Source organism: Aedes aegypti, chromosome 3, assembly GCF_002204515.2.
Source record: "Aedes aegypti strain LVP_AGWG chromosome 3, AaegL5.0 Primary Assembly, whole genome shotgun sequence".
Taxonomy (NCBI): Eukaryota; Metazoa; Arthropoda; class Insecta; order Diptera; family Culicidae; genus Aedes; species Aedes aegypti.
The window spans coordinates 70,040,920-70,058,304 of NC_035109.1; the positions used below are offsets into that span (position 1 = coordinate 70,040,920).

General features: G+C 38.1%; 1 protein-coding gene across 1 annotated transcript; it reads right to left on the reverse strand.

The window, feature by feature from the left end:
* Positions 1-8,954: 8,954 nt before the first annotated feature.
* LOC5569950 lies at positions 8,955-17,217 on the reverse strand. Its single transcript, XM_001658800.2, has 3 exons — positions 17,027-17,217; positions 9,357-9,440; positions 8,955-9,300 (listed from the first exon to the last, which is right to left on the reverse strand). Exons 1-3 carry the CDS (start codon positions 17,070-17,072, stop codon positions 9,140-9,142), a joined length of 291 nt encoding a protein of 96 aa, XP_001658850.1. The 5' UTR covers positions 17,073-17,217; the 3' UTR covers positions 8,955-9,139.
* Between the last annotated feature and the right edge of the window lie 168 nt (positions 17,218-17,385).

The following is a 17,385-nucleotide window of genomic DNA, read 5'->3' on the forward strand; positions in this document are numbered from 1 at the left end:
GTGATGGAGTAGACAGCATGATGTTGATGTGATATAGATTGATCCGAATTGTATCGCAGTCGGCCTGTACAAATCAGCAAATTTTAAGCGTTGATAGTGACAGCGAGCAACTCTGGCTAGAGGTGTCCGCTTATGATAATTTCCCTTACAAATTTCTCTGCAAAACAATTGAAAAGATCGGCAAAATTACTAAAAAAAATTTCAAAGACAACAGATAGTGGGCATTTTTGGCAAAAAATAATGCTTATGTGAGAAAATCCAACAAAATCGATCATATTAGGTTCATATTTCGAAAAAAAAAATATGTTTTAAATGCTAAATAAATCTTAAAAAAATTACTGATTTCCTACAGATTTGCGGAAAAATTTTTGAAGCCACGCTTCGATATTCCATGAAGAATTTTAGTATAATCATATTCCTTAAGCCTTAAGGAATATCAAAGGGTGACTTCACAACTTTTGCCATAAATCTTTTGGAAATAAGTCAAATGATATTGCGAGCATAGGGGAAATAAGTCAAATGATATTGCTGGCATAGGGGTTACCGTGATCACTAAGGCGGTTCCCCCAGGGCGAGGCCCTTCCATTGCACTTCGGTTGGGTTGACTAGGGGACGGACCTGGTGTAGTGGTTAGAACACTCGCCTCTCACGCCGAGGTTTAAAGTTGATCAATTACTGTGATAGGTTTAATAAACTAAAGGCATATGCTATTCACTAAATATGGGATCACTGAATCTGAATCAAGTCTCAAAATTCTTACAACCCACTGATCAACTACGCTCTGAATTACGGTACCAATTCTCACATAACTTGTAATCTCGCCCTAAAAGCCATTGGTAACCGAGTGTGTAGCTCCTTGTTTCTAAGCAAATTAATGATCCAGGATGAAAACTATCACCACTGAGAGATAGAAGAGGATCTTCTCTTCATTGTAACATTGTTGAATAATGTGTGAATCCATTCATTTGCTCGGTAACAACAAGCTACACACTCGGTTACCAATGGCTGTTAGGGCGAAATCACAAGTTATGGTAGAATTGTTTCGATTAGATTTCATACCGAATAAGTGTTTTTAGCAAGATGGTGGAAACTTTGATTTGTTGTTGTTAGTAAATCAAACAAAATAAACTGAAAGCTTTAAGTTAAAACCAAAGAATCTAATCTGAAACTACAGCCAATGACAAAAGTACCAAATGCAGTTTTCTCATACAAAATGCTCAAGGCTGGGGCTCTGTATATCAACTTATGGTATTCATTTGTAAAAAAAATTCAGACGGTTGTTCGAAGATAAAAATACTGCGAGATTAACCGTATGGCCAGGTCCGTCCCACTCGGGCTCAGATTGGGTACCACCACCCTCGGTAGAACAAAAGGTACCCAAGTTTGACAGATTGCAGTACACTTTTCACGGCATTCTAGAAAATTTTGGGCAACTGCAAGGGACATGGAGGTCTTTAATTTGTCTCTGGTATGGCTGCCACGCGGTTGGTTACGATTCAACATCTTCGTTGCAAAAATTACTGTGGTTCAGAAAAGCGTTAATATCCTCGAAATGCTGTTAAAAATGTTTCAGCATGAAGCAGTATGATTTCCCATGTTTTTGGAGGATTTCCTGCTATAGATGTCCGCTTATGATAATTTCCCTTACAAATTTCTCTGCAAAACAAATGAAAAGATCGGCAAAATTACTAAAAAAAATTTCAAAGACAACAGATAGTGGGCATTTTTGGCAAAAAATAATGCTTATGTGAGAAAATCCAACAAAATCGATCATATTAGGTTCATATTTCGAAAAAAAAAAATATGTTTTAAATGCTAAATAAATCTTAAAAAAATTACTGATTTCCTACAGATTTGCGGAAAAATTTTTGAAGCCACGCTTCGATATTCCATGAAGAATTTTAGTATAATCATATTCCTTAAGCCTTAAGGAATATCAAAGGGTGACTTCACAACTTTTGCCATAAATCTTTTGGAAATAAGTCAAATGATATTGCTGGCATAGGGGTTACCATGATCACTAAGGCGGTTCCCCCAGGGCGAGGCCCTTCCATTGCACTTCGGTTGGGTTGACTAGGGGACGGACCTGGTGTAGTGGTTAGAACACTCGCCTCTCACGCCGAGGACCTGGGATCGAATCCCATCCCCGACATAGTCACTTATGACATAAAAAGTTATAGTGACGACTTCCTTCGGAAGGGAAGTAAAGCCGTTGGTCCCGAGATGAACTAGCCCAGGGCTAAAAATCTCGTTAATAAAGTCAAACCAACCAACCAACCTATTGCGAGATTCGTTCATACTTTTAATGTGAATTCTTCCTGGACATTAACATTTTAAAAGTTCAAAGATTTTCCACGCAATCCCTCTAAAAATCACTGATTCTGTAAAATCTTATAATGTTTTTCAAATGTCTCTTGCTCCAGGAATACTTTTGCTTCCGAAATCTAGGGGGTGACTTTGACCGCTCTTTTCGATGTATCTCATGGCTAGTACGGGAGTCAAAAAACTAATCCATGGCTATCCAGTGGTTATTTAGAACATATTCTTGAAGCTTGCCACATTGTGTTCATTATTGTGAGTAGAGTTACATATTTCTCAGGAGCACATAAATGTACTGACGAGCCTCCAACCAAACCGTCTCTCAGCTCATCGGAATCCTAGTGTGCTGCGCTAGATGGAGGCTCACGAAAATTCTAAAAGCGCGCGCTAGGTGATGTGCTCTCGGGGAGACTCGTCACATGCGCTGCTCGGCGCTATGGCTCGCCATCGGTATCCAAGTTGTGAAACAACTGCTTAGTAACGAAGAGCCTCTACTCTACAGCTATTTTTGCCTCATCATGCAAGTCTAGATGGCCTACATGATATGATCGAAGACTCGCGATTCAAAAGTTACAATTTCGATCCTCGTTGAAAACTTTTGTAATCACTTCAATTATTGCGCTGAATTTTAAACAGCACATGCGACGGAGCGCATGAGACCGCAGTGAGACACATCTCAAGAAAAATGAGGCGCACCAAAAAAGGTCTCACGATGTACAGCGCTCCCATGCGCTTACAAGCAATGAGGCTCCTGCACCTAAGGCTACAGCACGTGCACAGTAACTCTAATTGTGAGTTTAGTTTGCTGTAAAAATGGCCCAATGTCATCCCGCACGATGGTAGCGGTAAGCAAAATGACTGGGATGGGAAGGGATTTATTAAGGTAATCATAAAGAAATTTGCAAGTATCTTCTTTAAAACATTTTAGAAATTTTAAAAAGGTTTTTATAATTATTGGCAAATTCCATATTCTGTGATCAATCTCGTGTGCAGTTGTGTCAGGGCGAAATTCCTAGAGACTTTCTGACAGAATTCTGGGCAATGCATAAGTCAAGGAAAGAATTCTGCTATACATATAGGATAATTTCTAAAAAGATATTGATAAGACTACTTAAGAATAGGGCGATATTCAAAACTGAAAAGCCAATAGATGGCTCTTTTTCAGTGGTAGTAAAAACGAAATCCTGAAGCAAAGATTAACTAAACACAAAAAGTTATGTACTCACTTTACACTTGATTTCTTATCACTACTTTTTTCATCCAGGCTCCTAATTGCAAGTAATTTACGTTTTTCATTATTTTCCATACGTTTTGACAGTTCTCCGACTACCATTCTTCCATGCGCTTGTGTTGAAAGTTTGAAAAATTTGAGAATCCAGCGTAGCGCGATCAGTGGGAGGAATACAAACAACAGTGTCGTCGCTCGGCGGCCAGTGAAAGAAACTGAATGTTCGAAAGGTTTTTTTTGTTTAAGGCACTCCGTGCACTTGGCCACTACTATGCCGATTATCATATCTATTTATATCCTTATTGCTATTTCTCTCATACCGAGCAGGTAGAGGAGAGAGCTGCCGTTGGTCCAATCCATATCCATATAGCCGTAGTCCATTGGTGTGCGGTGGTTCATTTTGCCATGTTTCCGTGTCGTGTGAGGCAACAGCCTACAAAGAGGGTCAGTTTGTCTCAGTCACCATCTGATACTGACGGAGGATGGATGTGTTTCCCCAATACACTGTCCTTCGTGCGGCGTCTTCTGGTGACTGGACAGAGTTTTTTGTGAGGGAGGATTGGGAATCGAACCCATGACCTTCCGCTTACGAAGCGAAAGCGTAACCTCGAGGCTACGGGACCCCCCTATGTTCGAAAGGTTGTTGTCTGTACTTTTTGCCACTGGCGCCAACTGTTAGCGGTTATGAACGAAATAAACAGTCATTACCCTATTGATTCTTTTTTTTTTCATTCATTGGGGAAGATTCAATTATGTTGTAATCATTCTCTTTGGCGCCGTCCACAGATTATTTCAAGCTCTATGGAAAAGGAGGAAGTAGGCTCAGACGTTATGGCTAATACTTGTTTATACAAAAAGCGTTACGAATAGTGGTCGAAAATTGTCAATTTAAGCGTTACGTAATAAACATAATTTGTTGGAAAGTTCGACTGGTACTTGTTGCTACGAATTTGAATAGCTATCTTAGTCTAAATGTCTTAACGATTTTGTTTAATTTTGTCCGACGTTTCAGCCACGGATTTTGTGAACTAAACGATAGACAATTTTACTCTTGAACAGAGACAAAATCCATTGCCGAAAAGTTGAGTACAATTAAATAAAATCGTTTGTAACATAAGGACTGAGATAGTGGCTCCTTATCTTCCACGAAAGATACATATCATGCGCGTTATGTTATCGTATCGTTAAATTTTCTATAGCCTGGTTTTAAAAGATTGTGAGGAGCAACATTAAATTGATCTAAGGAAACACTTATGGGGCGGTCCATTAATTACGTAAGACAAATTTCGGGGTTTTTCAACCCCCCTTCCCCCCATGGTAAGATTTTTTGTATGAAAATCAAAAATAAATTGTATGGCGCGTAAGAAATCTCAGACCCCCCCTCCCCCCATAAACCCTTACGTAATTAATGGACAGCCCCTACAGACCTTCCTGTAAAAAAAGCATATTGATCTATGGAGATATCGCCATGCACATGTTCCCATTTGAATCCTGTTCAATTGTTCATTGAAATCTTGTGAATAACACTAGGAATCTCGAATGCAAAACCTAGAAAAATCATTTTTTTGCAGGAAGTCCTGGATAATTTTTGCTGCAAATTTTTCAAGCAATCCTGAAAGGAAGAAAGAACCTCAAAGGCAAAGTTGGAAACTCTCTGAAGAATTTGTGGAAAGATTTATTGCTTGGTGAGCTTGAAGACAATTTTTGTAAGACTCCTAAAATTTAACGTACTATTACTTGAAAACGTTCTAAGCAATTCTAAGGAATCCTAAGAAATTCTAAGAAAATCCCTAACATGTTTTTAATGGGCAACTGGATGATATTTTGACCTATCAATTGGATTTTATATGTAATTAGCCATTCTCTGGCAGATTTCTAAGCAATTTGATAAATATGCTTCGCGAAACTTTCTGGTAAAATAAGAATGCCTAAAGAAATGGCATGAAAAATCTGTAAAATAATAACTACTAATCCCGAGAATGGTTTTCCGTGAGAATCCCGGAATGAACTCAGTGCAAACTGGTTAAGGCTCTTTTGGAGAAAGCACTGAAACGTACGGAATGTGGTCTCAGAGGAATTTCTAAATATCACTTGATTGAATACCTAAAAAATCGAGTAAAAATCGTAAAATCATATTCCTCGTGAGATTTTGCAAGAAGGATTTTTTTACTCTGTTAGACAAAGAATGAATATTTTTAATGCCAAACGTCCTTATGCGAATCGTTCTTATGCGAAACGTCTTTATGCAAAATGTCCCACCCCAAGCGTGACAGAGGGGGAGGGGGTCTTGAAATCTCGAAAAACGATGAACGTCATATTTGAATCTTCCCTTAACAAATATCTTTGATGTGCAGCAATATGAGACAAAACCAGATACAAATACATATAATCAATACAAATTTATGTAACTGAAAATTACGAAATATGTGAAAATTGTGAATAACATGGGTATTTTGTTTGGCAAAACAGCATTCGGTTACTAACTTTTGTCACTGACTGTATAATGCGATGTAACTCTGTCATTTTCTTTCATAAACACTACCCAACAGAAGTATGGAATCGCGTATTGCAACACTCATAGTGAATATTTTAACACATTGCTGGCAAGTGGTATATCTGGTATAGAAGATATCGAACTGTCATTGCAAATGGTAAACAAAAACCATATGATTCGAGCAGTCGATCAGGTGCTGCAGAGATTGCAGACGTTCGATATCGTTGGGAAGCAATGTCTGAATATAAAACAGATTTATTTTTTCATTAAAGGTAAATGTTTTCTGGCATACTCTCCAATATTCATGTTTCATAACCACATAATGTTATCGTTACGAAAATATTATTTCCTACCAAAATACTTCCTGTTCCATAACGTGGAAAAGCTTTTGTCTTCCAAAATCCTTCCATTCATTCACCTACAAAATACCATATGCAAGAAATAACATAAATACCTTATACATCGACTCAATTATCTCGTATATGAGTGATGCGCCAAGGCGTATATCTAATTATAAAGTTTAAGCAAAAATATTTACTTCCATTCCCTTAGTTGCCACTCTGAATACATGTTATCTTATCAATACAATGTCGATTGATGTATTGTTGGTATAACTCTTTTGACATTTCGATGTCCTTATACCAGCAAACAAATATTAAAGTGGGTACCGCTTTCTGAACTAGAGTTCCACTTATGTTATGTGCTGCGCTGCTGGAAACTTAAGATTAAACTATACAGTCGATACTTCACAATGCAATATTCAGTATTACAACAATTCCATACTTTCGGTGGGTAGTGTACAATCTTCACTGTACACATAATTTCACTTCAGTTATTCTAAGATCTAGACATCAAGTTTTGAAGATTTTTATGTGCAATATTTATAAGCACGATGTAGGTGGGTTTATGAACTCTAGATGTTACACATGTTCCCCATTCCCCTCTAGAGATACACATGTTCCTTATGTGATAAAAATCGCTTCAATTTTTAATAACTGTTAAGAAATACCTTCGAATATTATTAATGCTAGATTTGAATGTTTTATACTTATATCAAAGTGGAAACATTTTCTTCAAACCACAATGAAACAGGTTGCTGAAAAGAGAAATTCAATCCGACTGCAGCACAGATGGTCGTCTTTTTTCGTTATTAACGGCTTCAGACACACCGTGAGGGTGTATCGCTCTCACTGTTAACCGACAGGCTTTGCCTAGTGTGGTGATAAATTAGGTCTAAATTGTACGGTAAGCAACCCCTTTTGTGGACGCGGTGCGACTAGAACTGTTGTGAGCAGAGCAAAAATTCATTGCCATCCGAGAGGCTGTGTTATCTTTCGTCGGAGTGAAGCGAATATAGCAGGAGGTGAAAATGTTCCGGTAAATAGATTATGCAAACCGCTTCAGCCCGTAAATCAGTTACCATCATGATATTGGACGCAGTTCGACGGGAGGGGGTTCAAGGGGAATGGGACTTCGCACTTGCAATCTAAAATTGAATATTACTTGGCACCGGGGAACTAGTTTATGCGGTAGATGATAGAACCTATGGCCTTTTTTTGCTAGAGGTTGGTGCCGCCTTTTGGTGAAACTACCTTCATTTGGTTTAAATTGTTGCATGATAAGAAAGTCAGACAGGCCCTTGAGGAACGAGCATAAGATTTACATAGGCGTGCAGTAGGATATTATTTCCTCTCATAAGTTCTTTATAAAGATTGATGATATTTTATTCGTTAGCGTTTGGCATGAAGGCTTGATTGTAAAATTCAAAACTTTCAAGTAACAACATACATTGTTAGAATAATCCACAGTTATCTGTCAATCGTATACTTCAGGTTAATTATCAGAACTCCAAGTCTGAAAGACTTCTTGTAAGAGCTGGTGTTCCTCAAGATAGCATATTGGGATCAATATTATACAATATTTTCACATCTAACTTACCTGATTTACCTCAAGAATGTCAAAAATCATTGTTTGCGGATGGCACAGGCCTCTCCGCCAAAGGACGAAGCCTGCGTGTCATCTGTAGTAAAACAATTGCGTAAAAGTTTGGATATTTTTTCTTCATACTTGCAAAAATAAAAGATTTCTCCTCCCAAAACTCAACTTATAATTTCCCCACACAAACCAGAACCTTTTAATTGGAACCTATAAGTAGGAATGTTGTCACGATGAGAGGGGTTCCAATAAATTGGTCAGATGAAATTTAATAACTAATTAAGTAAGTGTGGTGGCGAACCACGAGTTTGCACAACTTCACGACGAACCCAGTATTCTGCATGTGATGTAAGCTGGAACGGGTGGGTAGGCTGGTTATGTTGCAAGAGTGCTGGACACCAACCTTGCATGTATTCCGTTCGCCAGAAAGCCCACTAGATTAAAAATGGATGAAGATCTCTGGTGTACAATGTAGTTCGTTTGAATCTTTTTGAATACCATGAAAAGGCGTTGGACAATATAAGGTTATTTTTAAGTTGGGAAATTATATTTACATTATTAGATTATGGTCGCACACATTTAAGTAGCTTGCATATTACTCAGAGGCCTGCAAATGAATGAGCTACCTCTTCCATTTGCACGCCTCTGATGGAATACCCGTTTGCTGATAAAACATTAAAGTTCCTCCGCAGCAATTTGTTGCTCAAACACATATCACATAGAGGCGCATATTGACTCTGACGAATGGATTGGTCAGTTCAATTGATTTAAACGACGAGCAGCACATCCATTTTTAATCCGCCTCCTCAACGATGGACGGGTGGAGTAGCAATTGAAATTTCTTCGTTGTTGGTCCCTGAAATTGGTTCAATCGTATCAAGGGAATCGTTTGGAGAAAGAGGTTGATTTATGGGGCGAAAGCCAAACGTGGGGATGGGCGATGCCAACACTATGAGGAAAAACATCATTTGATCGACGTTCTACTTTCATGAAATTGTGTTATCAGGGTTTATTGACTGGATTCTGAAAAGTTACAGACAATATGCCTACATGTTGTTTCTCAAAAGATATCGAACCTTTCACGGACGCAACTGAGATGCTCTGTATTTCTTAAAACGAATCTTAACCTATTGTTTTGCAGTGGATTGCATCTCAGAACAAAGTTACGAGTCGTCCTGCATCATCGCTGGCGTGTAGGAATTGACGTTCTCGATCGGTGTTTGCAGGACAAGTTTCCGGAACGCAAGATAGGCAAGTCCTCCGAGTAAAATGTTGGCAATTCCAACCAGGGTAACGATGGCCCATGCCGGGATTGCGGTTCCACCTGTGGACAAAAGGGATATTAGAATTGGGATTTTACAATTGTAAATTGAAACTTACGTTTGTGAGTGCGGGTGATGGTACGCCGTCCTCGAAGGATTTTACGTCTGGCTTCGGTTTCTTCTAAGCACATGCTTAGTACGACTGAAAATAGAATTGAGTTTGATTTGAGTATCGGTACGCTAATGGTTTGAACAGTTAGCACATAGCTAACTGTTTTTGTAATATTATGTGTTAATGAAAGTCTAAATTCTTTTCCTATTTGTTGTATTTGTTGAATCTACATATATTCTATAAAGCACGGGCTTGTCCAGATTATCGCATAATAATCGGTTATTCCCTTTGATACCCGTTGTGTCTGAAATTTCATCTGATCAAGGCCAAATACCGTTCGATAGGGTGAAGTTCTGGGTTATAGGGTGCCCGAACAAATTCCAACATCAAAAAGAAAGCAAGTCGAAAACATATTCTTTTTTCAACATCAAGTTGATATCGTAATTTGATATCAATTTGTCATTGAAATATTTGATGTCATTCTTTGTTTTCATTCTGCTATAATTTTAAATTATTGGTAATGTTTTCATGTTATATAATTTTGAATTTATTCGTGCTACATGTCTAAAAACACTAGGAGAATATAAAAATGAAGCACTAATTTTGTCGCAGACTCATTTCAATATCAATCGAAAATACAAAAATAAAAATATGTACATCTCAATGAGTTCTCAATTTACCCTCCATGAAAGCAGAAACAGGTAACTGATAGCAAAAATAGTTTTGAATTTGATTTCATGGGAACATTTTTCTGCTCTCAGTTTGGATATTTTAATTTGTCTTTGTTTTAATCGTTAAAACGACCAAAATGACAGCAAAATCGCGACATCACAACATCAAAATTAGCTTTCAATATGATCTCATGCTTTGCTCGGGTGGGTTGTGGTCTTTGGGTACCAAAACCACGTTAATCGAATCGTACCACTCGATTGCCTTGTTCTCATAGTGGCTGCTTGACAAGTCTGGCCAGAACAGCACACATCTATTATGTTGCTTCAGAAATGGTAGCAGCCGTTTTTCGAGGCACTCCTAGACGTAGATCTCTTGATTGACAGTTCGCGTAGTGATGAAAATGTCGCTTTTTAGATCACACGTGCATATGTCATGCCAGACGACGTATTGTTTCGGAAATTTCGATAGTTTGATGATTTTGAAAATTTCAGCCACCTTCCCTTTTCCTGATACGATATAAACAGAGACAAATAGAGACCCCCATGTCCCTTGCAAACGCCTTACATTTTATGGCACATAAGGTAATAGAGCAAAATCTAGAATGATGTGAAAAGTGTACTGCGTTTCTGTCGACGAGAGGATGACATAAATCGATGCCCGACGCCATTTTGAAATCCAAGATGGCGACCTCCGGTAGGAGAAAATCGTTAGAAAATTCATGCAATATGGGTATTTTCGGAACGGGCACGACGAGGGAATGACGAAAATTGATGTCCGACGCTATTTTGGAATCCAAGATGGCGACCTCTGGTTTGGAAAAATCTTTGGAAACTCATGAAATATGGGTATCCCTAGGCCTATATTCAATGGAGTCCTTGGAGGACCTAGGACATCCGCACAAATTATTACAGTACACCGTTTACTCACATGGATGGTTAGGGGCCTGTGGAGTATTTGAAAACTAGCCTCTAATCTCTTATTACGGTCATAGATCCCAAGGCCTATATTCAATGAAGTCTTTGGAGGACCTAGGACATCCGCACAAATTATTACAGTACACCGTTTACTCACATAGATGGTTAGGGGCCTGTGGAGTTTTTGAAAATTAACCTCTAATCTCTTATTTCGGTCGTAGATCCCTAGGCCTATATTCAATGGAGTCCTTGGAGTAGCTTGGACATCCGTACAAATGATCACAATACACCGTTTACTCACATGAATGGTTAGGGGCCTGTGGAGTATTTGAAAACTAACCTCTAATCTCTTATTTCGGTCGTAGATTCCTAGGTTTATATTCAATGGAGTCCTTGGAGGACCTAGGACATCCGCACAAATTATTACAATACAGCGTTTACTCACATGGATGGTTAAAGGCCTGTGGAGTATTTGAAAACTAACCTCTAATCTCTTATTACGGTTATAGATCCCAAGGCCTATATTCAATGGAGTCCTTGGAGGACCTAGGACATCCGCACAAATTATTACAGTACACCGTTTGCTCATATGGATGGTTAGGGGCCTGTGGAGTATTTGAAAACTAACCTCTAATCTCTTATTTCGGTCGTAGATCCATAGGCCTATATTCAATGGAGTGTTGTTGTCTTCTACATAGAAATTGTAAATTGATCTCCGTTAACCCATGTTGAATCATATACCCAAACTCCAAAGAGTTCTTGGAAGACCTTAACTTGCACACATTCTGGCCTGATCAAGAACCCAATGTATTAATAATATGTTAATGTTACTAAAAGAGCATATTTTTCTAAATAATATAAATTATTTTCATACAAGTAGACTCCAAACTGCAAAACTTAACGTTTTACGAACTGAGCTCCCTCGTTCTACGCACTGATTCAATTTACGCACCAACTCAATTTACGCACCCCCGATCTAGTTCGTAAATTGAGGTTACAGTGTACACTCAACGTTCAAATGCAGCATTTCAAGTTTTTTTTAATGCTTTCTCAACACATCAATTTGAAGTTGACCAATTCTGTCATTGTCATCTACCCCGCAGCTGACCTCACCCTAGGACAGGACGTGACAGCTTAACTAAGACTGCCCCGTTGTTTTTCAGTCGATAACCTTGACAATACAAAAGCCAGTACTGCCAGCATCCTTTTTAAGCAAATCTTGTGAACAAATCTTAAATACCAAGTCTCATAATTTGTATGTTTATTGCACATTTCAATCATTGCAATAGAGGATGCTAGCTAATCAAAAAATCAGGTTTATATTCAAAATCAGCGATATTGTTAGAGAAATTTTACACAATCTCCATTATATTGCTTTCAATTAAGTATTTTTTATTCCTTTTACTTTTTGTAGGAGCACATGCGGTATACCTAATATCGAATATAAATGGATTAAAAACAAAAAGAATTCATGAAAATTTTCCCAACTTTTCATAAAAACTTTAATTTATGGACTACCAACACGGCCGGGCTAGCAACAAAGTGCCCTGTTGCAATTAAACTCAACGATATGAAAGTAGGCCTTTCCTAAATCGACCAATGAGAAGTGGTCTTTTTTGACAGGCAATTAGTTTCGTTTGTGTATTTTGACCTGACACGTCCTAGACTGGAATACAATCTCAGGAAAAATAGTCATGACAAACACAGAGGGCATCAATGCTGCAACCTTTACAACTCGTGATTAATCTGTCATTTTGAACAAAAAATCAACTTTGTTTTATGGTTGTTAAACTAAGTATGCTGTTCCGCTCAAGAAAAGTAAAAATTTCTTATAGTGAGCTGCATTTGAATTGACATTTCTTTTCAACTGCATACTGCGATCAAAGAAAATTGCTTTTTTTTTTAGCATTTCTTGCAAGAAATTTCTCACGCATCGAGATAGGAGATTACTTTTCTGTTGAAGTGCATACTTTGCTTTATTCGATAATGTTGCTGCATGTTGGTTAACAATTAATACATTGGTTTTAAGTATATGTAAAAATATCTTGAATGTCTGTAGGTATTCACTCAATAATAGAACATCGAAACTTTGTCTGAAGAACAAGTTTGCGAACACAAAGAAAAGTTCAGGTCCGCCATGGTTCTGTAGTGAAGTAACGAAAAAACATCGTACTAGAGCGAATAGAGAAAGATGCGTTGGAGAAGCTGCGTAGGGTAACGGTCGTATTTTGGTACCCCTAAGGAAGTGATTTTAGATTTTTGTCCCAATTAATTAATTGCACCGCGTAACCCAGCGTCTTAGGGGCCCAGATAGCCGTAGCGGTAAACGCGCAGCTATTCAGCAAGACCAAGCTGAGGGTCGTGGGTTCGAATCCCACCGATCGAGGATCTTTTCGGGTTGGAAATTTTCTCGACTTTCCAGGGCATAGAGTATCTTCGTACCTGCCACACGATATACGCATGCAAAAATGGTCATTGGCATAATAAGCTCTCAGTTAATAACTGTGGAAGTGCTCATATGAACACTAAGCTGAGATGCAGGCTTTGTCCCAGTGGGGACGTAACGCCAGAAAAGAAGAAGAACAGCGTAACCATGTCAAAGAACATACCAAAATGTAGAGAAAACACTTCCTCTACGAGATAAAAATGCCCATACGGTCATGTAGGATCCAAAAGACGTCGAAAATAATTGAATTGTGATGCACTGTTTTTCATTATTTTGGACACACCAATACATTTTGGACCCTCATAGTATATATTTTGGACCCCGGCATTTTTTTATCGTTTGGCGACTAAGTCCACGGCACTGGTTGTATAATATGCTTGCCCATAGTCTAATCAAACGATTGACAATGGAAAAGCGAAGAAATTCTACGCTTTTAGTTCAGAAATTAGAAAAAAGTTTTTGTTTACATTTGAAAAATTACTGACGTCTTAAATTTCTGTGTGTAACGGTTGCATGGATGAACCGATTAAATTGAAATAATTTCAGATAAAATAAACACATTTTCCATGCACAAACGCTTGATGCAAGGGCGGAATGGTCCTATCTTTCCAAATGGCATGCGGATTGTGTTGGTCTTTCGATTTTAACTGGAAAATTTGCAGGAAAATGGCCCAGGGGGTCAAAAAAATATATAGAGGTCCAAAATATATTGGTTACCCTATTCGGGGAATTGTACCTCGTTTCTTCAAGCGGTACGTGGATGGTTGTTTGTTGTGTGCGCGAAAGGAGGAAGTGGAGGCAATTTTGAACGTATTCAATGGCTTCCATCAACGGCTGCAGTTCACTGTTGAATTAGAAGTAGAAGGAAAACTGAAATTTCTGGACATGATTCTGCGGCGCGAAGACAACACGATCACAACGGAGTGGTTCTCGAAAGATGCAGACGGTGTATATTTAGATTTTTCCTCTGTTAGTCCTTTCATTCATAAAAACAATTCAATAATAGCACTAGTAGATAGAGCCTTAAAGTTAACTGATGCTAATTATCGGGTAAACACGTTAAACAAATTCTCACAGGAAACAACTACCCGTGTTTCCTTGTAGAAAAAGTTATTAGGGAAAGACTACACAAAATGTACAATACACTACAAGACAAGGAAAACGCTACGAACAATTTTATAACGATACCATATATTGAAGGACTAGGTGAAAAGCTAGCTAGATATTGCAATTTCAGAGATAACTTTCCATTCTACGGTTGAACAGAAAGCTACCGCAGCCGTCACATTACTGATTTTCACAAAGCATCATCGATCGGCTACTATGATACCTTGGAAACCACACTAATGACTGTTGTTTTCTACCGCGTTCCAAAGCTTGGGTCTCTACAAGCATACTTTGATTAGATGGTTGCATTCAATGATACAATGATTTTCAAGCCTGCGGTAGAACTTTGACAGCTGCGGTAGAACTTGGCGGCTACCGCAGAACGGAAAATTTTCAAAAGAACCGTAATATCTAAGACAACACGATTTTAAGGTGGCTTAAACAAATTGACACACAAATTGACAAAATTGAAGATCTGAGAGAGAGGAGACAGCTCACTGACAACTGGATTGTTTTCTTGGCTTCTTCGATTTATTCTTCTCATGTTTGGGTTGTGCACAATGGTTCAGAGCGCACAAACTGGGTCAAAACCATTTTCACATCCCATTTGTTATCAAAAAAAAAATCATAAAATAATAAAAATCAACTCATCAGGAAAACAACTTGAATTTTCAGTCACATCCAGTTTTAGTTTGGCCAAGTTTGATGATTTTTCACGCTCTTCCCTTCGAATGTGCGGTTTTCCAGTGACAGTTGATGACAGGTTCCCTTGACTTTTGGGAGTTCACAATCGAAGCCAGCTGTCTCCTCTCTCTCAGTTAAAGATGTACTATTTACAAAAACTAAAGACAAAATATCTAAAGACAAAAACATAAATGTAGTATATGATATTCCTTGTGGTGCATGTGAAAAATCGTACGTTAATGAAAAAGTCAATTTTTGTGTAAACGTCAAAGTATAATGTAAAAACAAAAAACATACCTGGTACAGGATTGTCACAACACACTATAGAAGAAGGACATATTTTCGACTTTGACAAGACAAAAAAACTTGGCAAAGTTACGAATAGCTACACTAGATCAATAACAGAAACTTTTCACATTGAAATACGAGGCGATGATAATGTTGTTAACAAACAGAAAGACTCTGCCAATTTTGAGGCGGCGTACAACCAAAGACAAAGTAGACCAAATTCGTATAAATAGTTTAAGAATTTGTACTAGGTCAAACAAAAGACAAATTAAAGACCTCCATGTCCCTTGCAGTTGCCTAAAATTTTATGGCTCATAAGGTAATCTAGAATGCGGTGAAAAGTGTACTGCGATCTGTCAAACTTGGGTACCTTTTGCACTACCGAGGGACCAAATGCAGTACTAGAAGTGGTACCCAATCTGAGCCCGATTGGGACGGACCTGGTACAACTCTATTATAACTAAGCTTAAATCTATTACCAACACATGACCAGAAGATGTATGTATGTTGTTTGTAGAAATGTATGTATTATGATGTTTGTAAGAATTATGGCCGTCCAACCGTAAACAAACGGCTAGAAGATTGTAAGTTGTGTTCTAAATGTTAAAAAATGTATTTTAGAGTCCGCAGAAGATGGTCGTAGGCCAGTAAAACGACCGAAACGTCCGGACAATCTGGAAATTCATTTGTACGTTATCTCCCGCCAAAAAACAAATCGATGATTCACTGACACATTTTACAAAATAAGTATAGTGGGAATAAATGGTGTTTGACCTAGTACAAATTCTTAAACTATTTACACGATTTTGGTGAACTTTGTATGAAAATCTGAAAATTGGCACAGATATCTTGTTCGACGAAAATTTGCGTTTTTCCCCTAATAGTATTCCCTGACATCTAAAATGAAAGTAATGTTTGAAATGATACTAGAAAAATAAAAAGTTGTCAAAACTCACAAAAAAAAAGGAGTTGCGTATTGTATATTTTGATGTATGGAACATGCTTATGGAAACAAGTCTACAAAGAACTTCTGAGCAGCAAATGTTGAGGGATTTTAAATGAAACATTTCCCTTACAAAGTAGAGTACTGAAATCGCTTTCTGGAATTCGAATCAGAAAGATGTAATATAACGGATTCCACTTTGAGTAATTTTCTGAGTGAAAATTCTACATTTACTACATTTTTTTATCAACAACCTATTATTTCAAAATACTCAACATAACAGTAAAAGTTTCTGTGCACTATGAAGCTATTTCTTTTCGAGCGATCTACGATAACACTCAAATCATCAACCACTCACACACATTGGAAGTAACTTCTTAGATTAAATTCAAGTTAGCCCACGAGTTAAACTAAAGTTAGTTACTGAATTTGAGTATGTTACATTTCCGAAATTCTCACAAGCCACTATAACTATAGTCACAGAGTTCCTCAAAATCCATTCAGCTCGCACTGATTCACAATTGTTTCGCAATAGTCTTTCTCATGAACGACGATGATTCATCACCGCAAGGGCGTTCCCTCTACGGAACGCATATTCCCACTTTTATTTTCACTCACGCACCTAGAAGCAATGCGAAGTAGAATGCTTTCCTCTTGAACAGCTGCATGTTGACCGGATGTTGCAACGTTTAATCTGATTTATCCTAGAACTTAGATTCACTTAGTTTGAAGATGTGCGTTAGGAATTCCGGGGGAAGTTCTTTCTAAAGTTGTCTAAAGACTAGACCTTGCAAGGCAAACTGACTAAGGTGGGACCTATTCGCTTCACAGTTTCAGGTGAATCGAGGAATCTGATAAGATAAGCCATAAGCATTGGCAGCGAACCCTCTGAGGTCCGCTAGTTGTATCTTGTGCCCGAGTTGTGGTTAGCAATCGCTCAGTGCGATAAGATAAGAGACATGTTCCACATGGTGGCCCAGG

Excerpts from the sequence above, each read along its gene's own strand:
- LOC5569950 (XM_001658800.2), bottom strand. The coding sequence starts at position 17,072 with ATGCAGCTGTTCAAGAGGAAAGCATTCTACTTCGCATTGCTTCTAG. Across the intron at positions 9,441-17,026 it reads CTACTTCGCATTGCTTCTAG|TCGTACTAAGCATGTGCTTA; the intron begins GTGCGTGAGTGA and ends TTCTATTTTCAG. Across the intron at positions 9,301-9,356 it reads CATCACCCGCACTCACAAAC|GTGGAACCGCAATCCCGGCA; the intron begins GTAAGTTTCAAT and ends TTTTGTCCACAG.